At 48.8% G+C, this 26,029-nt stretch overlaps 1 protein-coding gene and 1 long non-coding RNA gene across 2 annotated transcripts in view; one reads left to right on the forward strand and one right to left on the reverse strand.

Annotated features, from left to right (window-relative positions):
- Positions 1-26,029, forward strand: part of LOC310712949 — a 2,318,697-nt gene that overhangs the window by 2,012,347 nt on the left and 280,321 nt on the right. The window lies entirely within an intron of this gene.
- Positions 13,311-26,029, reverse strand: part of LOC310712917 (synaptosomal-associated protein 25-like) — a 29,297-nt gene continuing 16,578 nt past the window's right edge. Inside the window, exons 2-8 of the mRNA XM_083516371.1 lie at positions 21,509-21,645; positions 19,787-19,828; positions 18,922-18,970; positions 17,518-17,635; positions 17,283-17,402; positions 15,829-15,973; positions 13,311-13,856 (exon numbers count right to left, since the gene is read on the reverse strand). Coding sequence (XP_083372497.1) covers positions 13,788-13,856; positions 15,829-15,973; positions 17,283-17,402; positions 17,518-17,635; positions 18,922-18,970; positions 19,787-19,828; positions 21,509-21,580 — 615 coding nt within the window. The 5' untranslated portion in view covers positions 21,581-21,645 and the 3' untranslated portion in view covers positions 13,311-13,787. The remainder of the gene's footprint in view (positions 13,857-15,828; positions 15,974-17,282; positions 17,403-17,517; positions 17,636-18,921; positions 18,971-19,786; positions 19,829-21,508; positions 21,646-26,029) is intronic.

The following is a 26,029-nucleotide window of genomic DNA, read 5'->3' on the forward strand; positions in this document are numbered from 1 at the left end:
ATTTATACCCCACCCATCTGGCTGGGCGGCTTTCAACAGAATATTAAAATACTATAATGCATCAAATATTAAAAGCTTCTCTAAACAGGGCTGCCTTCAGATGTCTTCTAAAAGTTTGGTAGTTGTTCTTCTCTTTGACATCTGGTAGGAGGGCATTCTACAGGGCGGGCGCCACCACCAAGAAGGCACTCTGCCTGGTTCCCCGTAGCTTCACTTCTCGCAATGAGGGAACTGCCAGAAGGCCCTCGGAGCTGGACCTCAGTGTCCGGGCAGAACGATGGGGGTGGAGACGCTCCTTCAGGGATACTGGACCGAGGCCATTTAGGGCTTTAAAGGTCAGCACCAACGCTTTGAATTGTGCTCGGAAACGTCCTGGGAGCCAATGTAGGTCTTTCAAGACCGGTGTTATGTGGTCCTGGCTGCCGCTTCCAGTCACCAGTCCAGCTACAGCATTCTGGATTAGATGTAGTTTCTGGGTCACCTTCAAAGGGAGCCCCACGTAGAGCACATTGCAGTAGTCCAAGTGAGAGATAACTAGAGCATGCACCACTCTGGCCAGACAGTCTGCAGGCAGATAGGGTCTCATCCTGCGTACCAGAGGCCACCTCAGCCTCCCCTGACCCAACCAGTAGTGGAGCAGCTGTAAGTGATGGCCCAGCTGGAGGCAACGAGGTCATCCCTGCATCTGGAGCCAGGGCAGGCTCAGGCCCCGGACTCGGCCCAGCTGGTGCTTGTTGCAGGGGAACCTGTGCAGACTGGGACTCTTCAGGATCAGGTCCCAGACTTGGTTCAGATGATGCCTGAGGCAAAGGATACGGTGCAGACTGAGTCCCCTCTGGTTCTGAGTCCGAGCCCAAGTCCCAGGCCATCACAAGTCCTTCTTCACACAGCGCATGGTTAAACTGTGGAACTCCCTGCTACAGGGCCGCAACGATGCAAACCAACTTGGATGGCTTTAAAAGAGGATGGGACAAATTCATGGAGGAAGAGAGTTGCTGGAAACCACAGGAAGGGAGAGTCGCTCTTGTGGGAATGTTCAGGGATGCAGGAGAGGATAGATTGTTTGATTATATCCTTTTCCAACTTGTGTTAACAAGTTCCACAATTTAGCAGAGTAACATTCCCCTTTTTAAACTCGCAGCGGATGCGTTTGCTCAGGCTCGCTAAAGCCTCTATAATAACTGTTCTGGTATTTCCCGCTTATTCCCTCATAAAAGATAAGACATGACACAGTCTTCTATAAAAGTATAAAAAGGTTTACTCACACATCATTCTGTTCACAATTGGATCCCAGAAGGCAGACTTAGCTTAGAAAAGTAACATACACCTGGAAGCTATCTCATAAGGAGACAGTCCCTTTATCCTCTCTGGGTTGGAGGCCAAGAGGGCATCTTTGGCTAAGCAGATGTTGCTTCTTTGATGCATGTAGTCAAAGAGAGAGAGATGGCTGCCCTGCCCTGTGCTTTTGTCCTCACCTGCACAGGTGAGGCCACGCCCACCTCTAGTCCCATGCAGAGGAAGTCTGTCCCAGCCCAGAAGGAAACAGGAAGTTGACCTGCTGGCTGGACAGAGATTCCTCCCCATGTGCAAACATGCTCCCTCTAGGAATGTTGAACTTGACTGCTCTTGTGTTTCACATCCGACAGCTCTTGTGGTCGGATCCTGCTTCCTGATTCCCCACAGGTATCTGTGGGAAGATCCTGGGCTAGATGAGCCACTGGCCGCATCCAGCAGGCTCTCCTTATTCTCTTATGTTCATGGCTGGTGGGTTTTGTAGTCGAAAACACCTGGAGGGTGTTGGGGTCTGGAGTGGGGTGGGGAAGGGGGGAGGACAGGTGGCGACTGTTCTGCATGTCACTGGACCCAGCTTTCACTTGTGCTTTTAGGGCCCCCAGGGACAAAGCCCCGAGTGCTTTTACATCTCAGCTTCCGGAGAAAGCAGAAGTTCCAATGGCGGCTGTAACCGCAGCTGGCTAAATACAATCTGTTGTACCTGAGTTTACAGTGAACTAGAATTTACATGCAGCAAACTTAAGAGATTTAATGGCAAACCTTTGCAAACATTAAGCTGGTTCGCCTTCACAACAACAACAAGAGGTGGGCTGCAATTATCCATCCGTCCCCTGAGCACACTACTGAGCGACAACTATTGGGTAAATTGGATAGCATCAGCTTTCCAGGCTTAGGGCTTCTCCAGGAGGCAGGCCTGGCCACCAAGGTAGTAGTAGTAGTATGTATGTATGTATGTATGTATGTATGAATGAATGAATAAATAAATAAAACCCCACCCTCCCCAGACTAAGGGCTAAGGGTGGCTAACACCAGATAGCAATACAATTGATTAAAATACAACTTAAAAACAAGATTAAAACGCAACATTAAGATGCAGCCTCATTTCAGTAGAAACTCAAATCAAAAAATTTTGAGGGATGAAAACGTCAAATCTTCACCAAGGCCAACTATCCAGAAACCAAGGAAATCTCCAAATAGGAGTTGCATCACAGAAGGAGAAAGGAAAAAGGAAAGAGGGGGAGGGGATCAAGTTGATTCCAAGCCAAAGGCCAGGCGGAACAACTCTGTCTTGCAGGCCCTGCGGAAAGAAATCAGATCCCACAGGGCCCTGGTCTCATGAGGCAGAGCGTTTCACCAGGCCGGGGCCAGTACTGAAAAGGCCCTGGCTCTGGTTGAGGCTAATTTGACTTCCTTAGGGCCTGGGACCTCTAGGGTGTTGCTGTTTATTCCGTGGGACATACCAGGAGAGGCAGTCCCGTAGATACGAGGGTCCTAGGGCTTTAAAGGTCAAAACCAGCACCTTCAACCTGACCCTGTATTCCACCGGGATGAATGTGATCCTGTGGCAAGGACCCTGTGAGGAGTCTCGCCGCGGCATTCTGCACCCGCTGGAGTTTCTGGGACAGTTTCAAGGGCAGCCCCACGTAGAGCGAATTACAGTAGTCAAGCCTGGAGATGACAAATTCGTGAAGGAAAGGGTTATCCATGGCTCCTTGGGAAGAGATGGGACTTCCTAATGTGATTCTGCTTTTTTTGTTCCTCGTTTCCTCTCTTCGCTAGGCTTCCCGTATCAGTTCTCTCCGGTTCCTCTCCACCTCCGCCCCTCGGACATTGAAGAACAAGGTCCCAGAATACCAGAAGCTCTTCCAGGTGAGAGATTTGGCTGCGTCCAGAAAGCAGCGGGTTTATGGTAGCAATGGCTTTGCTGAACCGACATGGCAGGAGGGAGGGAGGGAAAGAGAGAGAGAAGAGGGAGGGGAGAAGAAGAAGGGTCTAGGCTGGTCACAGGTGTCCTCCTTTTCAAAGGATGGTTCTTTCTCTGAATAGAGCGGTGATGGACCCTCCTTCCTTGGAGGTTTCTAAGCAGAGGTTGGGTGGCCACCTGTCATGGATGCTTGAGCTGAGATTCCTGCATCGCAGGGGGCTGGACTAGATGACCCCAGGGGTCCCTTCCATGATTACTTTGATGATGACAATGATGATGATCATTTTATTATTATTATTTTAATTTTTTTATTCAAAATTAAAACATATTATCCAGAAACATATCATCCTTCTTCCCCCCCCCAAATTTTTCCTCCCTCCCACACAAAACCCCCACCCCACCCCACCGACTTCCCTCAGTTCCAGTCTTTGATTTCTCTAAGAATGCTGTTTTCTGCAGGTTACAAAGTTGTATAAATCCTTAATTTGTCTAACTGGTTATTATCAATAAAAAGTTTGTGAGTGTTTATTCAAAACCTGCCAAGGAGTCCAGTTCACTTTGTTGCATCTTTCAATACTTTGTAAAAGGTTCCCATTCATTTTTAAAGTCACAGTTATCCTTGCCCCGTAGCTTATGTGTCAATTTTGCCAGTTCTGCATAGTTCAACAACTTTGACCTGAACCCCCCAAAAGTGGGTTTGATCACTGCCGGTTTTTAATTCTGTGAGTAGATTGCAGTCTCTTGGGAGCTGGCCACCCCTGCTATATGGTAATTTATGGACCTAAAAGGTATCTAAAACCATTTGCCGTGCAACCAGTCCATGCAGAATGTGGGCACCCTCTACAGAGAAAGGAGCAAACCAGGGATATTTTAGGGAGCAGGCGAGCAGGCGGGGCCCATTGCGTACATCATAGGAGCCGACACAACACAAAACACGGTTGCTGTATGTAGGTTTTATTTTATTTGTTTTTTACCTTATATTTTGAAAGTGTACATCCAGTTGTTTTTTCCCCTTTAATTTTTTGGGGGGCTCCCAAGAGAGTGGGGCCCTAGGCTAGAGCTTGTTTAGCCTATACGTGAATCCAGCACCGGTTGTGGTGTTGCAGGGGATCCCAGGGGTCATCCAGCCCAACCCCCAGGAATGCAAAGTTCAAAGAGGGTTGCCTTGAAGTTGCTCAGAGCAGCCCCCAGTGCGCCCACTGAGCATGATGCACACATACAGTGGTGCCCCGCAAGACGAATGCCTCGCAAGACGGAAAACTCGCTAGACGAAAGAGTTTTCCGTTTTGGAGGTGCTTCGCAAAACGAATTTCCTATGGGCTTGCTTCGCAAGACGACAATGTCTTGCGAGTTCCTGCTGGTTTTTTTCCTTCCCCCCCTTTTTCTAAGCCGCTAAGCCGCTTATCAGCTGATCCGATCAGCAGATAAGCTGCTAAAAGCCGCTAATAGCGCTAATCCGTCAATGGGCTTGCTTCGCAAGTCGAAAAAACTGCTAGACGAAGAGAATCATAGAACTGATTCTTTTCGTCTTGCGAGGCACCACTGTATTGAAGTGGACTGGGGGGAGGGCAGGTGACTAGATGACCTTTGGGGTCCCCTCCAGTGAAATGGGGCTAACGTCTTGCCTCTCCGCAGGAGGACAACGGGCTGCCTGTGCATCTCAAAGGAGGCACCATCGACGCCATGATGTACCGTGGAACCATGATCCTCAGTGTCTTTGGTAAGCGATGCCTCCGCTCTTAATTCATTTCCAGATTTTGTATAATTGTTCAGAGGTGCTATCCTCCTTTAATTTTTAATTTTTTTTAATTTAACTAAAAATATAGTTATTTTTATAGTGGGTTGTGTTGGTTGTTTTTAAAAAAAGAAATCTGTGTTGGGTTTTTTTAAAAAAAGAAATCTTTCCCTTCGCTTGCGTGGAAACAGATCGTTTGTGCTTGGAATTTGGGGTCTGTGGCCTATGAAACGACCTGAAGTCCAGTATGTACAGCAAATGTAGAACACAGATGAAACACCACAACGAACCAAATTCTCTCTTTCACTCTTGCTGTCAAAAATAGAAGCCTTCTTGCTTCTCGTTGCGGCAAGACAAAACGGAGAAACGAAACAAAACAAAGTGAGAGCAGATGGGCTTGTGCTGTTTTTTTTTTCTGTCCATAAATATTTCCTTTTCAAACTGCAACCAAGCTCAGGGAGCAGATTGTGCCTTTCTTTGGCCTGAGAATGATAACGGTGAGAGAAATCTTCCAAATCTTTTTGCGGCCATTCTGTCCCGTTCCTTGGTGGGTTTGGGGGCCAGCAACTCATTGCCCCTTCCTCTTGGACGAACAGACCTACAGGCTCACAGACAAACAGAGACACTGGTTTGGATAACCCTTGGTTGACTTTATTCGGAGGGATACATTGGGAAGGAATGCAATGCACAAATTTCTGATTTCCATGCCGCCGCCACCATCCCACCCCACCCAGGTTAGAATCCAGAAGTCAGCTTTCAAAATGACATCTCCATAGACTTAGGCATTATACCGTATTTTTTCCTCTATAAGACTCACTTTTCCCCTCCTAAAAAGTAAGGGGAAATGTGTGTGCGTCTTAGGGAGTGAATGCAGGCTGCGCAGCTATCCCAGAAGCCAGAACAGCAGCGATCCCTCTTGCTATTCTGGCTTCTGAGATTCAGAATATTTTTTTTCTTGTTTTCCTCCTACAAAAACTAGGTGCGTCTTGTGGTCTGGTGCGTCTTATAGAGCGAAAAATACGGTGTTTGATACCCAGGGCTGCAACAAGCAGCAATGACCTTCAGTTACGCAGTGGAACATCCCTTTCCACAGCCATCGTTTTCACACACTCCCAAAAAATCTGCTCCATGTTACAGATTGTGTCACCTTAAACCTCCTTTAAACACCCTTTAGCTGGCTCTTGCAGAGTTCAGAAAACAACTAAGCAAACCTTTAAAAACAAAAACCAGGCCTAGCAATTCCCAGTTCTAACTTGATCGGAGAAAGCCTTATTATTCGAGCAAAACCCAACTGCAGGGGTCAGCAAACTTTTTCAGCAGGGGGCCGGTCCACTGTCCCTCAGACCTTGGGGGGGCGGACTATATTTCGGGGGGGGGGAGAGAATGAACGAATTCCTATGCCCCACAAATAACCCAGAGATGCATTTGAAATAAAAGGACACATTCTACTCATGTCAAAACACGCTGATTCCCTGACCGTCCGCGGGCCGGATTTAGAAGGCAATTGGGCCGGATCCGGCCCCCGGGCCTTAGTTTGCCTACCCATGGAATAAGGTTCCTTGCAAAGCAAGCAGATTCTGGAGGGTTGCTTCCATGCTAAAGCCTTTTGGCTGTTAGGCTGTTAGCAGGAACTGGTATTAAACTGGACGTTGGATCACCCAGTAGCTCCTTCCCCACCGCCTCTGTACAGTAATATATAATGTTTCTTCTCACGTCAATCCCTTCAGCAGCTTACCCTCCTACAACATTAATTAAAAGCTTCCTTCTCTCAGTTTCATTGTGTTTTATTACTTCCTGTTCAGCATAGCTCAGGAGCAGCCATTGACTGTCCCTTAACCAACTTCTGTTTCCCATTTTTTTCATACAACGCGAAATGACTGGCCAGGGACATTTTCCTGGATTTATCATGTTTGCTTTAATATTTACCGGAAGCCGTTCAGAGATCTTATGTTATCGGGCAGCATGTCATAAATAAAGGGGAATGAAGGATGGCAATTTCAGGAAAAAGGGCTTGGCATGAAACCAACAATGCTTCGAGCCTTGCCAAATTTTTTGATAAGTGACGTGGAGCTATTTCCCCCCACAGGTGTCGGCCTCACGCTCTTTGTCCTCTTCCAAGCTGCTTCTCCGAAGAAGAACAAATGAGAATAAAGCTTTGGGGGGGAGAGACTTGGAAGCCCCCCCCAACCACCAATACCTGTTCCATCCCTCGGTTCCCACAGAGCGAGAGAGAGAGAAGGATAAGCACCTTGTTTTCGGGGGCGGAAGAATTACCAAACCTGTCGATTCTTAGGAACTTTCCTTCAGGATGGCAATGAGCAAATGAAGTTGTTCGGAGACATAAGCAAGCGAATGAATAAAATGAATTAAAAGAAAGATTTGCCCCTTTTTTAAAAAAACAAAAAACCCTGCATTTTTAAAAGCAGACAGACAGCACACCTAAGCCACAAATTTTAAAGGCTGTTAACAAAACTGGAATATCAAAATTCACACGCATGCCTGTATAAGCCTAAGAAGCTGCCTTGAGACTATTTTGTCGGCAAGAGGGTGCCGTCCAGCGGTTTTTGACTATAGTGGTGCCCCGCAAGATGAATGCCTCGCAAGACGGAAAACCCGCTAGACGAAAGGGTTTTCCGTTTTTGAGCTGCTTCGCAAGATGATTTTCCCTATGGGCTTGCTTTGCAAGACGAAAACGTTTTGCGAGTGTTCCGATTTTTTTTTTTTTGCTCCCCCCCTTTTTCTAAGCTGCTAAGCCGCTAATAGCCTTTTAGCTGCTAATCCGCTAAGCCTTTAATAGCCGCTAAGCCTTTAATAGCCGCTAAACCGCTAATAGCGCTAATCCACTAAGCCGCTAATAGGGTTGCTTCGCAAGACGAAAAAACTGCTAGACGAAGAGACTCGCGGAACGGATTAATTTCGTCTTGCGAGGCACCACTGTACATCTCCCATCCGCCCCCCGGCCAATATGTAGTCCAAAACAGCTAGATGACACCAATTTGACTGATGCTTATATTTTGGAAATGTATATCCACTTTTTGATGTACTGGTGTTGCTTGACTCTGACTGGCAGCCGCTCTGCAAGGTCTCAAGGGAAGAACATCAGAAGACCCCAGCATCTTCTTCCTTCCTTCCTTCCTTCCTTCCTTCCTTCCTTCCTTCCTTTCTTTCTTTCTTTCTTTCTTTCTTTCTTTCTTTTTTCTCCCCCCCCTCCCAATATTTTTTATTGGATTTTAATAACAGCAAACGAGTTACAGGGGGGGAAAGATATCACCTCTTCGCCATTTTGGTCTAATTTTATTTCACTTACAAGGAGCACTAGGTACCACCGGTCGATAAGTGTTCCTGGGGTTTTGTACAGGCCAAGATTATTTTTGATATAAAAATTATAGTATTGTAGAGTTGGAAGGGACTCCAAAGGTCATCTACTCCAACCCCCTTCAATGCAGGGACTGCAGCTAAAGCACCTGTGACAGGTGGACAGCCAAGCTCTGTTTCAAGACCTCCACATTTCTAATTGTTTAATTTTTGATCGTGGAACCCTTTGCAATAATAGACCAGGCATCCTTTCCCTCATATGTTTTATCATTGATTCCGTAAATCACAATTCCGTAAAACTGTGACAACTTGCCTTTGAGACGACAACAACAGTAATTTTCATTTCCTTTCTTTTCCCCCCTGTGACTTATTTCCTGTAACCAAACAGTCATCTAGCCCAACGCCCCTGAAATGCAAGAATCACCACTAAATAATTCCTGACAGATGTCTATCAGGCTTCTGCTTAAAGAATTCCAGGGTAGGAGAATCTCCCACTTTCAGGGCCGGGTTGAGGTTTGATGCGGCCCTCAGCTCCTGAAGGTAATGGGGCCCTTTCTATGTCCAGCTCTCCTTTGACAACACAAATGGGCGCTGCTTTTTGTGTTGAACATAGGCTATATGGTAATTTCTGGTCCTAATAGGTATCTCAAGCCATTTGCACATGTGTCAGGGGTTCAGGAGCAGAGGCACAGGAAAGGGAGGAGACAGAGAGCGAGGGGGAGGAATCCGAAGGAAATATGAGCGATGACAGTGGCCCGAGATCTCTGAGTCTTTCCAGTGAGTCGGAAGATTCACAGAAAGGGGCGCCAGTGGTCAGAGCAAGGGGGGCGCCTAGGGGGACACCCCAGGAAGAAGGGACCAGAGGGGACTCAGAGAGCAGCAGTTGGAAATCGGGACCAGCTTCCCCGCCAGAGCGCAGTAGGGGGGAGGGGTCCCAGGTATCGGGATCAGGCGGCTCGCCGCAAGCGGGAGGGCATGAGTCAAGATTGGCCACACCTCCATCGGGGAGCGAGGAAACGGTCAAGAGGAAGGTTGAAGGCTGGGCGAGCATGCCAAGTTCAAATGCACAGGAAGGCGGCACAGTAAGCAGCCCGGATAGAGAGCCAGGTCCTAAAGCCCGGCGCAAGGAGACAGGAGGGTCCGGGGGGTCAGCGTCAGAAGAATCCCGGAAGGAAGAAACCACGGGGGGCAGAGGGACCCAGAGGAGGAAGGAAAGACGGAAGAGGTGGAGTAAGGCTAGAGTATTAAGTTGGTGTACAGGAGGCGGAGACTCAGACGGAGCTTCGCCGGTCTAGCTTATAAGACGTAGAGCTGCGCGCTGCGGCTTTGAAATGGAAACTGTAACTCAATAAAGACTTTTGTACAGTACTGCCGGCTAGCGTGGTCCTCTGTGAGCTGGGACCTGGAAGCAGCTCTGACAACATGTTTCCATGCAACCAGTTCATGCAGAATGTGGGCACCCTATATATAGAAAGGAGCAAACCAAGGATATTTGAGGGAGCAGGCTAGCAGGCGGGGCCCATGACTTACATCACAGGAGCCTAAAGGTAAAGGTAAAGGGACCCCTGACCGTTAGGTCCAGTCGTGGCCGACTCTGGGGTTACAGCGCTCATCTCGCTTTATTGGCTGAGGGAGCCGGCGTACAGCTTCCGGGTCATGTGGCCAGCATGACTAAGCCGCTTCTGGTGAACCAGAGCAGCGCACGGAAACGCCGTTTACCTTCCCGCCGGAGTGGTACCTATTTATCTACTTGCACTTGACGTGCTTTCGAACTGCTAGGCTGGCAGGAGCAGGGACCGAGCAACGGGAGCTCACCTCGTCGCGGGGATTCAAACCGCCGACCTTCTGATCGGCAAGTCCTAGGCTCTGTGGTTTAACCCACAGCGCCACCCACGTCCCTAATCACAGTAGCCTACACAACACAAAACACGGTTGCTGTAGGTAGCTTTTATTTTATTTGCTTTTTATCTTATATTTTGGAAATGCAAACCCAGTTTTTCCCCCTTTACTTTTTTGGGGGGGCCCCAAGAGAGTGGGGCCCCTAAGCTAGAGCTTGTTTAGCTTATACCTAAATCCGGTACTGGTCTCTCACCTTCCACCAGAGTCCGCCCCACTGCTGAACAGCTCATACTGTCAGGAAGTTCTTCCGAATGTTTAGTCGGAATCTCCTTTCCCGCCATTTGTTGTTATTAAATCCCAACATCCTGTTCTCACGGCCGCCATCACAGTCTTCCCCATCCCTTGGGACCTAATTGGCCTCTGAGACCGTTCTTAGAGAACTCTGCCCGCCTGCCAGTCACCTGACACCACAAACCGCCAGGTACAGAGGTCTGTCCCGCTATCCCTGTGCTACACACAGCCTGTCATCCATCCCAGAATGCAAGGGGTGGGCCTTGCTTGCCCCAGGTTGATAGCTCCAAGGTAAGTCACTTACCTTTCCAGTGGAATCTGGAAGCCTCACAAACCCACTCCACTTCCCTGAGAATGACTCTTGTTTGGTCGCTGCTGTTGGAGAGACGCGTTTGGCGTGGCAGCAATTCCCCAGCCGCTACAGACCGTGCCCAGAAACGTTTGAATCGTTCCATTTCACAGAAAGTGGTTGCATCAGATGGCCGGGTGATCGCGCACCCTTCCATTCTTTTCAGTAAAATTGCCTTATTTCGCGAAGATGGCGTACACCTTTCCGATTGGGGGAGTGATATATGGCTGGCTGATATTGCAGAGGGCTTGACGCATTGGTTACAGATGTGAGGGTATCATAGCTGTCAACCTACAGATTTGAAAATAAGGGACCAGCAGCCTCAAAAATAAGGGATCAGCAGCCAAAATAAGGGATTTTCCAAATATAGGTATGTTCAGCTTCTGAGCCCCTCCGAGCCAAAGGCAGAAAGCCCAGCCAGCAGCCAAACGAAGCCTCAAGCGGTGGTTCCCACAGCGCAGCAACCCGGCAAAGGGGATGCAGCAAGGAAAACCACCGTCACCTCTCTGCTGGGAAGCGCTGAGCAAAGGCAAGTCCCCAGGCAACACGGCCGATTTGATCGGCACAAGGCATGCAAGCTCCACCCCCCAGTCGTTCTTAGACTCCTTATTGGGTGAGCAACGCAGCCAAGCAACACAGTTGGAGCCTCCCTCCTCCCTGGCCGGCAGGGAGGGAGGGAGAGGAGCTGCTTCCTTTGAAACCCGGGAAATTTAAGGGACATCATCAATAAGGGACAGCAGCGGGACACGGCGCTGGGATAAGGGACTTTCCCGCCAAATAAGGGACGGTTGACAGCTATGGAGGGTATTTGGCGGCGAGCCTTTGGGCTCTTGTGGCGATTAGGCATTGTTTGACCTGGGGGGGGAGGTGTGGCCATCACCTGCCCCTCCATGCTTAAGCATATTCCGTTAAAGGAATCTGGGGTGTTGATCTTGTCCGAAGCCCGGTCAGGGGCTAGGGCCATGACACAACCCCAATGGGAACACCAGGGGGAGCTTGAGTTGGTTCGCATCGACAGGGCTCCCCCTACCCGTGGCTTACCCTTACCAGACTTCCTGCACAATGGGCAGGAGTCAGATATAGTCGGGTACAATCAATGCCTAAGCCAATACCGTTCACATTCTGTAATTCAATAAAGTTGTGGCCAAAATCTGCCCAATTACATAAACCTAATACCTGTGTCCTGGTGTGAGCTATTTCCCAACGAGGGGGTGGCTGCGGGGTCTCGACACGCAACAACACACCTCCTGGCTTACAGCACAGCCAGGATTAGACGCGGCTGCATTTTCCAGGAGACCTCAAAGTAGATGTGCAGAGGAGTCAGTGGAGATCTGGTGTGGTTGGAGGGTGTGCAACGAAAACTATGCGGGTTTTTATTTTCATTAGGAAAGGTGGGGCTTCTCAAAACTGAAATCTTTTGAATTAATTCCAATTATATCGTGTCTCTTTAAAAGAAGAAGAAGAAGCCTGGCTTAAACCGAAATCAGAATTTAATAAAGATGCTCTGTTTACAGTCTCGTACGATAGGATTGTCACGGCCATTCATCCCCACAGTTAAAGCTTGGTTTTGGTTTGGTTTGCATGCACAAACGCGGAGAGAAATATCTGGCTTCTGAAGTTAGCAGGAACAAAGAAAGCAGCCTTAAACCCAGTCACTTGGTTGGTCCATCTATCTCAGTATAGTCTACACTGATTGGCAGCAGTGTAGCTACAGACATGACTTTCTCCCGACCCTCCCTGGAAATTCTCCCAGTGGGAACAGAACTTGGGAGTTCCTGTACGCAAAGCAGGCGGCCTACCCCAATCTGTGGCCCTTCCCCTAAAAATAAACTAAGATCCCAGTCCTCATGGTTGTGAATCAAGGGGTGCCACAGGGAGCTGCCTTACGCCAAGTCATATCATTGAACCCGGGGTCTTCTGCTTGCAAATGCTCTACCGCCCAGCTACAACCCTTCCCCAGACCGAATTTGCCATAATAAATCATGAATTGTACTTATTATTGTGGGCTTTGTCCTGGACCAGTCCCAGGTGCCAAGACCAAGGAGATGCTATCTCCAGAATCTCACCAGGATCACCCGCTGAGCCTGCTCAGGGCATCTTGGGCTTCTGTTTTACGTTGTCAGCATCCAGCATGTCACCTAAACCTTGCGATGGGTTGTTAAGTTCTCAAGTTGCGACACTCCTAACTAAACAGGCTGGACTTTTACATTCCATCTATGGAGAACCACTGCTTTTGCCCGGTTGGTGCCGATCCTTGCCAGTGTGGTGTAGTGCCGATCCTTGCCAGTGTGGTGTAGTGGTTAAGAGCGGTAGTCACGTAATCTGGGTAACCGGGTTCGCGTCTCCGCTCCTCCACATGCAGCTGCTGGGTGACCTTGGGCCAGTCACACTTCTATGAAGTCTCTCAGCCTCACTCACCTCACAGAGTGTTTGTTGTGGGGGAGGAAGGGAAAGGAGAATGTTAGCTGCTTTGAGACTCCTGAAGGGGAGTGAAAGGCGGGATATCAAATCCAAACTCTTCTTCTTCTTCTTATTGAAAAATGATGCACAGGAGCAGCCCAATCCTGTGTGTGTGTGTGTGTGTGTGAGAGAGAGAGAGAGAGAGAGAGAGAGAGAGAGAGAGAGAGAGAGAGAGAGAGGAAGTTTAGCAGGAAGCAACTCCCACATTGATCAAAAGGACTTACTTTCAAATAGGACGGCAGCCATAGCCTTCCAATAAGTGGTCTTGCTCAGTGTTCCTGGGTATGTACAGAAAACAGTCTCTTGTGCAAACAGGTATAACAATTCTGCACATGGATCCAGGAGGATCGTGTCCCTCGTGTGTACAAAGGCGCTATTTCCCTACAATCCACTCTGCTCTCGTCTTTCCAGCATCCTTTTCCAGTTAGTCGCATGCAAGCTTGCTCAGGAAGTGGTCGCGTCTAAAAATGGGAAACGTGATTTGGAACTGCCTTGATTTGAAACCAATCCAAATTCAGGTGGATGAAGCCGTTTCTCTTGGGGGTGGGGTGGGGAGGGTAAAAGGCGGTCAGTGGGGCGGTTCAGGCATTCTTCAGCATCTTGGTAGTCTGGTTGTTGGCTGCGTTGATGCTAATCACGTTGGCGATGGCCTGAGGAGAAAAGAAGAAAGTGAGAAAACAGAGGCAGAGGCTGTTTCCAGCAGCAGGCTTGAGACTACACCTCCCATCACGCTGGCTGCTGAGCCTGATGGAAGTTGTAGTCCAAAGCATGTGGAGAGCTCCAGGCACAATTCAAAGTGTTGGTGTTGACCTTGAAAGCCTTAAACAGCCTCAGCCCAGCATACCTGAAGGAGCGTCTCCACCCCCATCATTCTGCCCGGACGCTGAGGTCCAGCACCGAGGTCCTTCTGCCGGTTCCCTCATTGCGAGAAGCCAAGTTACAGGGAACCAGGCAGAGGGCCTTCTCGGTGGTGGCGCCCTCCCTGTGGAACGCCCTCCCACCAGATGCCAAAGAGATAAACAACTACCTGACATTCAGAAGACATCTTAAGGCAGCCCTGTTCAGGGAAGTTTTTAATGTATGACATATTAGTGTATTTTTGGTCTTTGTGGAAGCCGCCCAGAGTGGCTGGGGAAACCCAGCCAGATGGGTTGGGTACAAATAATAAATTACTATATATTATTATTATTATTATTATTATTATTATTATTATTATTATTATTATTATTATTAAAGACTGCCTTAAGGGAATCACATGTTGTGTGAAGAGTTTTCCCTCACCTGTACTAACACTACCACAACATGCTCCAACCCCCTGACCATTTCATCCTTTACTGAACCTTTCCAAGCTCTGTATTACCCCTTTGTTCATTTTTGAAAAAACTCTGGGGCAACCAAAACGGTACACAGGATTCTATATGAAGGTGTTAACTAGAACGATATTTCCAAAGGAAGTAAAGTCACAGATCCTCCTGCTGGTGGATCCGGAAATAGTCAGAGTGGGCTGTAACATAAGCAGTCAAGTACAACACTTCCTGTTTGCCCAGAGTGGACACACACAGGGGGATGTTACTGCAGCCAGGAGGACTTCCTGTCACACCTGGTCCGGAGCATCCAGATGGACGGGCATTGACCAGGTGGATGGGCATGACCCTGTGAGTCCCTGTAAACGGGCCAGTCACGCAGCCATCTCTCTCTCTCGACCCTGACGCTTTTGCTGCTTTCTTCTGATACTGGTGTATTTTGCTGTCTGCTGGCTCTCAGCCAGCAGCACATGGGCTGAGTCCCCATATGGGGTGAACTCAAACCCTTTCCTGTAACTCCAAGCGAAAGCCTGCCTTTAAGGAACCTACTGTGAACTGAATGTAAGTAAACTTCTTGTTATTCTTAATAGAAGACTGTTGTTTCTTTATTATTTTAAAGAGGGAACAAAGGGGGAATTTACCAGGAATAATCCAACCCGGACAAGCCAGACTGGATTGCTTAAGTCAAGAGATTCAAACGAATCTACCAACTAGTTTCTTGCAATATACTGGGGAATGCACTCTGCTACTGACTCACAAGCATGAGTGAGGAAGGATAATAATCAATAATAATAATAATAATAATAATAATAATAATAATAATAATAATAATATATTATTTATACCCCGCCCATCTGGCTGGGCTTCCCCAGCCACTCTGGGCGGCTTCCAACAAAATATTAAAATACCGTAATACATCAAACATTAAAAGCTTCCTTAAACAGGGCTGCCTTCAGATGTCTTCTATAAGTCTGGTAGTTGTTGTTCTCTTTGACATCTGGTGTAACTTGGCTTCTCACAGCGAGGGAACCACCAGAAGGCCCTCGGAGCTGGACCTCAGCGTCCAGGCAGAATGATGGGGGTGGAGACGCTTCTTCAGATATACTTAATCAATACATCCTCTCCTACACCCACAACATTCCCACAGAGTGGCGCACTCAAAATATGTGCATATACAAACCCTCCCTAACGTGGTGTCTTCCAGTTGTGCACCTTGGGTGCAGAATTTGGAATTTTAAACTTTTTATTTTAAAAAAAAATCACGTTATGTTCTACCGCATATGTTCTCTGCCCTGTGAGGTGGGGGAGCATCGCTCACCTTTTCCTTAATGCTGTCCACCTGCTTGCTCTGGACGTCGATTTCGTTGCTCATGTCCACCGCCATACTGCGAAGGTTGCTCAACATGCTGTCCACCTGCGTCAGGTTCTGTTCCATCTCTTCTTCTACGTCGTCTTTTGTTATCCTGAGCAAAACGCACAAAGAAGGTAAGAGCCTGTGTGCTGGATCAGGCCAGAGGCTCATCGTTGTCCATCATCCTTTCCTCGCAGTGGCCAAGAACAAGTTCGAGAACTAAGTTTTCAATCCGGGGAAATAAAAGGTGTGATTTGGCTGTGGAAGGTCACGATGGCCACGATGTTATGATTAGGGTTTTGTTTTGTTTTGTTGTAACCATCATGGTCACATCAACCGCAGAATAAAAATACGTACGCTAAGAATACTTTGCAAGACCCATACTCCTAATTTCTCTTTGTAGCCAGCTAGGAAGTAATTATACAAAGTTATTTTTAAAAGTCCAGTTGGGACACGGGTGGCGCTGTGGGTAAAACCTCAGTGCCTAGGACTTGCCGATTGCATGGTCGGCGGTTCGAATCCCCACGGCGGGGTGCGCTCCCGTTGCTCAGTCCCAGCTCCTGCCCACCTAGCAGTTCGAAAGCACCCCCCGGGTGCAAGTAGATAAATAGGGACCGCTTACTAGTGGGAAGGTAAACGGCGTTCCATGTGCTGCTCTGGTGCCGGTTCGCCGGAGCAGCTTCGTCACGCTGGCCACGTGACCCGGAAGTGTCTGCGGACAGCGCTGGCTCCCGGCCTCTAGAGTGAGATGAGCGCACAACCCTAAAGTCTGTCAAGACTGGCCCGTACGGGCAGGGGTACCTTTACCTTTACTATTTTTTAAAGTGCAGTTACGTTAGGGCTCAGAGGAATGAGCTACTAATTAAAGTACTCAAAGCCTCTCAAAGTAAAGAGACACGAAGATTTCGGGAGCTTATCAATAATACTTTTTTTAAAAGCATCAACCAAGACACAGTTTCACATTTACCAAGAATTATAATCTACAGGCTAAAAATGTTTAAATACAAAAGGATGAAGGAATGCATACATTGAAATCGTCCAATTAAATATTTAAATCACCTGGTTAAATCTTGGCCAATCACCATATTATTATTATTACTACTACCACCATGGATTTATTAACTGCCTTTATGCATAAGAGAATTAAAAGCACAAAAACCTAACAGGTGGGATGCTTGTTATATCCACCCATTTATCCAGCTGGAACAAAAACGCCTTTTGACCGTTTCCAGAAAGGGCAGAGAGCGGCTGCCTATCTCAACAGGAATGCTATTCCACAGAATGGGGCAGCCACAGAAAAGGCCCTGCTCCCAGTGACTTCTGACACCTTTGGCGCTTGCAGGAGAAACTCTCCTGGAAGCTGCAGAGATCTCCTGGTTGTGCAAGGTGGTCTTGGAAGAGAAGATCTCCCCACTCCTTACCTCTGGATGAAGGGTCCACTCATGACCATCTGGTTTCCATCGGCCACCACACAGGGTTGTCGAGAGACCACCTGGCCGTTGCTGGCCTTGGTGACCTCCAAGTCTTTTATGTTCTTTAACCTACGTTTCAAAATAACAGATGTTCAGGCAGGAGTTCAACCTGTAACATACTTTGCTCTCATCCAAAACAAGGAGAGAGAGGCGTCCCTGGCGCTTGCACGGCCCGGGGACTTACTTTGCGCAGGGGCAGACGAAGAGGCCGCAACATTTCGCCATGTCCGTGAGGTTCTTCTCAGCCTCCTTCATATCTTGGATGATCTGGTCCAAGCCGTCCTCAATCCGGTCTAGCTGCTCTGAGGAAGGGGAAAGGGAAGGGGAGACAGCGGAGACACTCAGGAACCTGCAAACATTATGCACGGCCCTCTCTGAACACGCAGGATGAGTCTCACAGGTGTTGCAAGATTGTGGAGAGGAGCGGCCAGTTTCTCATGCTCCCTTGAGGTGTGTTGGCTGGTTTTCAGATCTCCCCTCCAATAGCAACAGAGCCGAGGCCTAATGGTTAGGGTTGCCATATGTCTGGGAAATACCGGACACATCCTCTTTTGCCATCCGGGTGGATTTTTTCATTTCCAAACAAAACTCGGGGGGGGGGTTGTTTTTTTTTAAAGTGTGCAAGCGGCCCGGTGTGTGTGAGCAGGCTACTGTGCCGACAACTTTGGGGCTCAGCGACTGTCCAGATTTTTACTTATTGAAATATGGCAACCCTGTTTCAGGTCCTAGCGTGCCAGACCGAGACCTGGAGAGACCAGGGTTCGAATTCCCCACCAGTGGCGACCTTGAGCCGGTCCTACCTCGCAGGGTAGTTGCAGGAATTGGACAGGGAAGGAGAGAACCACATGCACCAACTTGAGCTCCTTGGGGAAAAGCTAGGGTATGAGTGCAAGAAATGAAGGAATTAAATAAAGGAGGGCAGCCTGCCAACCTAAGCCTGCCCTCAGCTTGCCCCTCAGGTGCTTGCCTTCTTACTTACTAGCACTAGGGGGTGGCCCTGACATTCAGATTCCTCCTGCTCCTCAATCTGAGTGCTGCCCCTTGTAGAAGGAGGGTGGGGATAGAGAGAACTAGAATTAGTTGCCTCTGCCTGTTGTTGACTCTGGCGCCCCCTACTGCTGGCCTCCCTGCCTTCTACCCAACCAGTCCCCAGCGGCCAAAAGCAAACTAGCATTTCTCCTCGAGGTGCATATTTTCGTCTGAGACTGTTTGCTCACCTAATTCACCCTTTTAATAAAAGACTTTTGCCGAAAGTCTTAGCTTAACCCTTTGAGATTCTGAAAACAAACAAACAAAAATCCTCCCAAACTATGTGCAACTGTTACATTTGATTTTTTTCAAGAATTATTTTCTATCCCATGGAGCCACACTCAAAAAGAGTATTTCCCTCCCACTTTCTGAAGTGGTATCCGTTCATTCTGGCACCTTATTCTGCTGCTGTGTCCATTCAAGCCACTCCCAGGGGGTTTTAAGACTGGTCAGCCAACCCACAGAGGACTTTAATTATAGCAACTGCAAACGCAGAACCAGAACACAGCTAACACCGCCATGGTCTGCAAGAGATCTGCCGTGAAGCCAGAGGCCTTACCTCCCTGGTCGTCCAGCATGACCAAAGTTCGAATTCCGGCATCTTTGCTCTGTTGGAAAGGAGAGGTGGGGAGAGAAGAGAAGAACGTTAAACATCTCTTGGGATTCTGCAAGATTTCTGGGGCCCGATGTTGCTCACGTGAGAACAGGGGATCGAACGCAACGAAGGGCACATTCACACCAGGTTTTTAGTCCTCATGAATGTGTCCAAAAGGAAAAACAACCGCAACTGGAGAACTCTCTGCAAAAGGCTTGCAAAGCAGAATGGGCAGGTTGTTAAAGAACGTCATCCCATCATCCTCAGGTCACTTTCGCAACACACATTTAATAATAATAACAATAATTTATTACTTATACTCCGCCCATCCAGCTGGGTTTCCCCAGCCCCTCTGGGCGGCTTCCAACAGGAGATTAAAAATACATTTCAAGCACTATGGGGCCACTTTAAACAGTCCAGCCGTCGCTTATGTATTCAGTGGTCTGTGTTTGCCTGAGCTGGAGCCTGGACTAAGGATTCTGAGCTCCTGTGTTCTGATTCGATACATGATATCCAATCACAGAAAGCCTCTGCCATTGGCCTTTAAACTCTGAGTCATGATTCGCAGCTTGGAAGTTTAGACAGCCAATCACGTTGGGAGTGGGCGTGGCCCAGGCCTTCAGAAAGGTATATAAGCAGTTGTTTTCTCCCTGTCGTCCAGTTCTGTTAGTTCAAGAAAGGTTCTTGCTGTTATTGCTGTGTCTTCCCTCGTGGGAAGCTTCCCCCAAAGAATCCTGGGATCTGTAGTTGCATAAGGGTGCGGAGAGCTGTTGAGAGGCCCTGCTATTCCCCCTCGCAGAGTTCTCTGTGAAGAGGGGCTGTTTCTTACCTCATCTACCAGCTGCAACATCCTCCTGGTGCTCTCCAAAGCCTGAAGTGAAGATAAAAAAAGAGCAGGAAATTGAATATTATTGATTTATAGATTCATAGCAGGAATCACAGCTCTGAAGGTGGTGCTGATGGGAGTTGTAGCGCAGCACCTCTCAAGGGCACCAGGCTAGCAAAACCTGCTTTTGTCCTTTTAAAAGCCACCTCAGTCAGAAGCCAACACAACCCATGATGGAGGCAAGTTCTGTAAGTTAATTATGCACTCTGTGAAGAAATTACTTTCTCCAGCCTGTCTTAAGCCAGCCAGACTTTTCATTGAGTAACCCCAATAAAACTGCACATCCTTTCTTGCCACCAACACCCACCCACCTTGGGGGAAAAACAAAACAAAACACCATTTGGCAGTGCAACGCACGCTAAAGCAAATTAGTTCCATAGTTGGAATCTGTCTCATTTGCATAAGTATTCTTGTAGCCGTTTTGCAAGAACGAGAATTGTTCTTCAGAACAAAGCCAGCCTCCTTGCAATTATATCTCTGGCCTATTTGGGCAGCAATGCCAAGCTGGGTTTGTAGGGTGAGGGGGGCAGTGTAATGGCCTGGGAATCGGATTCAGAGGCTGAACCTGAGGAATCCCAGCCTGCACAGGAGTCCCTGCCTCCAGAACCAGCTGAGGTGGGGCTGGGGCATGAGCCTGAAGGGTCCTCACCTGTGCTGGATCCTCAGGTGCAGGCATCAGCTGAGCCTGCTCTGGCTCCTGAGGTAATGGAGGACCCATTGCCTGCAGGTGCTCCACTCTCAGCCCCGTCAGTGGAAGCTGAGGTTGCCTCTGGGTCCAGTAACCCTCCAGCCTCTCCGGAGCTGCAGAGGCTCAGGGCAGAGAGGCGGAGGGAACTAAGTTCCCGCAGGAGGAGTGCTCGCCTTAAGGCCAGGAGAGGCAAGTCACCTGAGGATCGGGGCCGCCCTATGCCTCAGGGCAGATAAAAGCTGGCCAGCCCCAGTCCCAGGTTGCGGGAGCAACATTGTTGGTAGCCTGTTCCTGCCTGAACCCTGTCCTGCTTCTCTGCCAGAGCTCCTGACCCCATCCGACTCCCAGCCTTGGACCCAGCTTCAGCTTTGACGGACAGCCTCCATACCGCACCCTCAACCTCGGACTGGACTTGGACCTCGCCACACGGTTAACCCTCGGGACCAGCACAGGCAGAAGGTTCTCCAGATTGTAGACTGGGACACAGTCAGGCTGCTGCTAAAGTAAACTGGGAGCAATTTAAGGCCGGAGGAGGCCATTTTTTCCAGAAGAGGAAACTACTAACTAAAGGTGCAATAGCCCCACCAAGTCTTAACAGTCATTTGCCAGTCCACACAGAGCAGCTGAGCATGGCAACTGCATTTTATGTGTGGGGATTGTTGTGAGAGCAAATTGCCACAGATCAGAAAGGATGTGGGAGAACAAGGCAGAAGATATTGAAGGCAACAGGCTGGCAGCGACGCCAGCTGGATTCGCCGCAAATCGTCAATGAACAAGGGGTATCATTTCCTGCCAGGAGAAATAGTCAACCCAGGCGAGACTGGGAATAATCTGGTTCTGGGTTGAAATCAGCTCATAGGAGGGGGGTTGCCTTCCCAATTCCCTTTCTCCCCACCCCTCTGGGCAATACCAGGAGCACTTTTATAAGGAAAAGGGGAATCTGACTGGTAGAGGCAAAAAAAAAGAATTTTCCCGACCTCATTGTTGACCTGGTGGATGCGCTGTTCAAGGTCTTCCGGCTCCGAACCCACCATGCCGTTGGCCGCCATCTTGGGATCTTTTGGGAAAGAACCAAGGGGGACGTTTTTCCTTGTATGGATAAATCCACGGTCTCCTACAGAATAAGACAGAATAATAATAATAATAATAATAATAATAATAATAATAATAATAATAATAAATTTTATTTACCCCCCACCCTCCCTGGCCAGAGCCGGGCTCAGGGTGGCTAACACCAGTAAAAATTACAGTAAAAACATAATGGGGGGGGGGAGAGAAAAACCCAATTTAAAATACATGTTAAAATGCAATTTAAAATGCAGCCTCATTTTAATAGTAGCCCATAGATGACATAAGGGACGCGGGTGGCGCTCTGGGTTAAACCACAGAGCCGAGGGCTTGCCAATTAGAAGTTCGGCGGTTCGAATCCCCGCAACGGGGTGAGCTCCCGTCGCTCGGTCCCTGCTCCTGCCCACCTAGCAGTTCCCGGCAGGAAAGTAAACAGCGTTTCTGTGCGCTGCTCTGGTTTGCCAGAAGCGGCTTAGTCATGCTGGCCATATGACCCGGAAGCTGTACGCCGGCTCCCTTGGCCAGTAAAGCGAGATGAGCGCCGCAACCCCAGAGTTGGCCACGACTGGACCTAACGGTCAGGGGTCCCTTTACCTTTATAGATCACGTAAAGGGAGGGAAACATAGGGTCAGAACAAACCAAAGGCCAGGCAGAACAGCTCTGTCTTAAAGGCTCTGTGGAAAGAAATCAGCTCTTGTGGCAGAGCGTTCCACCAGACTGGGGCCAGTGCTGAAAAGGCCCTGGCTCTGGTTGAGGCTAATCCACATTCCTTTCCTCTTCAAAGAGAAGGAAACACCTGGTTTGAGAGATCACAGGTGCCCAGTCATGTATCGTTTCACATAGTGGTCACCCCACGAGCCAGAAGGAACCCCCACGATCCTTTCCAAATAGCAAAGCATTCTGGGGCTAACCCACAATCCTCTGGGGCATGACTCCAAGTGATCAAACAGCAGAGTCCAAGCAGCCTCTGCTGGGGACTGGTAGATCTGTCGATTCCAAGTTCTCTCTTTTCCTGATGTTAAACCAGTCTTCCTCTACCTCGGCCCTCCAGATGTTTTTTGGGACTACAACTCCCATCATCCCTAGCTAGCAGGACCAGTGGTCAGGGATGATGGGAATTGTAGTCTCAAAACATCTGGAGGGCTGAGTTTGAGGAAGCCTGCGTTAAAGTGAGTTCTCCCCATATCCACCTCAGTCTGCAAATGCATTCATTTCCTAGCCACCTTCAGGAATCTGAACAAACAGACCCTTCATAGACTCTTAGAATGGGAAGGGACCCAAAGGTCATTTGGCCAAACCCCCTGAAATGCAGGAATCTCAGTTAAAGCATCCATGACAGATGGCTGTCTAACCTCTGCTTAAAAACCTTCCAGGAAGGAGAGGCCAGCACCTGCCAAGGGAGTCTGTACCTTGGGGTGACTAGTCCAACCAACATAGAATAGAATAGGAATAGAAATACTTTATTGTCACTGTGGTGCTGTGGGTTAAACCACAGAGCCTAGGACTTGCCGATCAGAAGGTCAGCGGTTCGAATCCCTGTGACGGGGTGAGCTCCCGTTGCTCAGTCCTTGCTCCTGCCAACCTAGCAGTTCGAAAGCACGTCAAAGTGCAAGTAGATAAATAGGTACCGCTCCAGCGGGAAGGTAAACAGCGTTTCCGTGCGCTGCTCTGGTTCGCCAGAAGCGGCTTAGTCATACTGGCCACATGACCCGGAAAAATTGTCTGCAGAGCGGACAAACGCTGGCTCCCTTGGCCTGTAAAGCGAGCTGAGCACATAACCCCAGAGTTGGTCATGACTGGGCCTAATGGTCAGGGGTCCATTTACCTTAAGGGATGCAGGTGGCGCTGTGGGTTAAACCCCTGAGCCTCTTGTGCTTGCCGATCAGAATTTCGGCGGTTCGAATCCCCGCGACGACAGGGTGAGCTCCCGTTGCTCAGTCCCAGCTCCTGCCAACCTAGCAGTTCGAAAGCACATCAAAGTGCAAGTAGATAAATAGGTACCACTCCGGCGGGAAGGTAAACGGCATTTCCGTGCGCTGCTCTGGTTCGCCAGAAGCGGCTTAGTCATGCTGGCCACATGACCCGGAAGCTGTACGCCGGCTCCCTCAGCCAGTAAAGCGAGATGAGCGCCGCAACCCTAGAGTTGGCCACGACTGGACCTTTACCTTTACCACCTGTTTACAGTGAGATTAAACAAGCCCCCCCCCCAATCTCTCAGTCCTTGTTACACTCTTTGTGTTGGTGCGGCTTATCATGCTTCTATATCTCTTGCCCAAGGAGATAATCTGAAACAGTCAGATTATCCGGGATCACTGTCCTACGTTGTTATTTACTTACTACTTCGGCACCATGAATGCCTAAAAAAAGTTTCACCGCTTAGCCCACAGGAGAGCATCTATTGCTTCTTTCAACCATAGACTTATACTTCTACGGACTTTCAAAGATTGACAGATGTGTGTTCATTTGATTTCAATATTAGAGAATTTACAAGTGTACACATTTTGTTTTTGTTGTACTAAATCATGTATATTGTTGCAGGAAACACCCCCCCCCCCAATCATTCAGTTTGTACAAACTCCACACACACACACACACACGACAAACGCGACACTTCTGTTATAAATTCATAGAAAATCAACCATACATCGGATTTGCACTGTTCCACTTTTAATTTTACTCCATGAAGGAAAGACTACAAAATGGGGAAGGTTTGATACAGGGCAGCCATAATCCCTTGAGCATACCAGCACATACACAGGAGCCCTGCCCAGTCGCTATGCCAACCCTGATGGTCCCAGACAGAAGACCATCAAGGTCACAAAGAACTTGCATATGGGAGTGGATTCAGCATGGACTGGAACAAAGGACAATGATCAGCTCTTCCCTCTGGGGGCAGGAAACTGCAAACTCCCCTCTGTCCCCTGGAAAGTACTCATGGGGAGGGGGAAAGGGGGAACCAGGCAGGTGACAGGACCCTCAGGTTACCACCAACTCCTCCCTCAACCCCTCCTTTCTGTGATGTAGTTGTGATGTAGTCTTAGGGGTGTAGTTTGGGGGATTAGTAACTAGTAAAAGTAGGGGTCTTCTTTTGTTCTGGTCTTCCATCTTGCTTCATCTTGTTGTGGGTGGGAGTCCTGTTGCGACAGTTTCCAATAAAGGCCAAGCCTACAGGCTGCTGTTTTGCTCCAAATTGTCAGGGAGCCCTCGGAATCCTCCGTTAACATATTATGCAATAAGAATTGCAGTGCTATCTACTGGTCTTCGTGTTGCTTGTATTGCTTGTTGTTTGGTGAGCTTGTCGGCTGGCAGACAGCAAACCAATAAGGCAGCTTTTAGGGTGGAAGCTACTAACTAATCATGTGTTAACAATATTTTGCCAGCCAACACAGAGCAGGTTTGCAATTGCATACAACAAGACAGCCGGCACGGTGTCCCAGAACCCCATTGCACCGCAGTCTACTCCTTGGGCTCTGCCATTTTGTCACACGCCTTGCGAATATCCCTGGGGAGGGTGGACGGAACTTGCCATAACTCCAGCCCCCACCTCCTCCGTCGGGCGATATGATTCTTCATCCTCATCCCCCAAAGAAGCCGTATAATTATCGCGCTTGAAAAGTGCAGCTGTTTGCTATTTGGGAGCTGAGAAACAGCCGCCCACCCACCCCCTCTCCCCCCACCCCGAAGGACCTTCCCGGGCTCCCACCTTCTGTTGCTCAACTCTGCCTGCAAATTCGTGCAAATTAAAAATAGAGGCTTTGTGTGTGTTTTGTGCTTTTGAACAAAGCGAGAGAGAGAGGAGGGGGCAGAGGTGTAGCTGCGGCAGCAAAAACTTCTTTCCCAAGCTGACAGCAAAAGAAAAAAGGAGGTAGAGGGTGGGTTGGATGGGAATAAAAGCGGTTTAGGAATGATTCACAGAAAGAGAGGAAGATACCCTTTTGATTGTGCTCTCTTGATGATTTGCACTCTTGATGGTATCAAAGCGACCAGTTAGTTTCTGGGCTCAGTTCAAAGTGGGGTTTTTTTGCCCTAGAAAATATTTTGTGGCTCAGGACCCCAATACCTCAAGAACTTCCTCTCCCCCTAGGAACCATCCCTGCTGTCCATGGAGGTGCAGGTCCATTCTGTGTCCAGGGCAGCTGTCTACCAGCTCCATCTGGTACGCAGGATGAGACCCTACCTGCCCGTGAACTGCCTCGCCAGAGTGGTGCATGCTCTGGTTATCTCCCGCTTGGACTACTGCAATACGCTCTACGTGGTCTTTGAAGGTGACCCGGAAACTACAATTAATCCAGAATGTGGCAGCTAGACTGGTGACTGGAAGCAGCCGCCGAGACCACATAACACCGGTCCTGAAAGACCTACACTGGCTCCCAGTACGTTTCCGGGCACAATTCAAAGTGTTGGTGCTGACCTTGAAAGCCCTAAACGG

The sequence above is a fragment of the Podarcis liolepis genome (assembly GCF_965112155.1).
Source record: "Podarcis liolepis genome assembly, chromosome: 7".
NCBI lineage: Eukaryota > Metazoa > Chordata > Lepidosauria > Squamata > Lacertidae > Podarcis > Podarcis liolepis.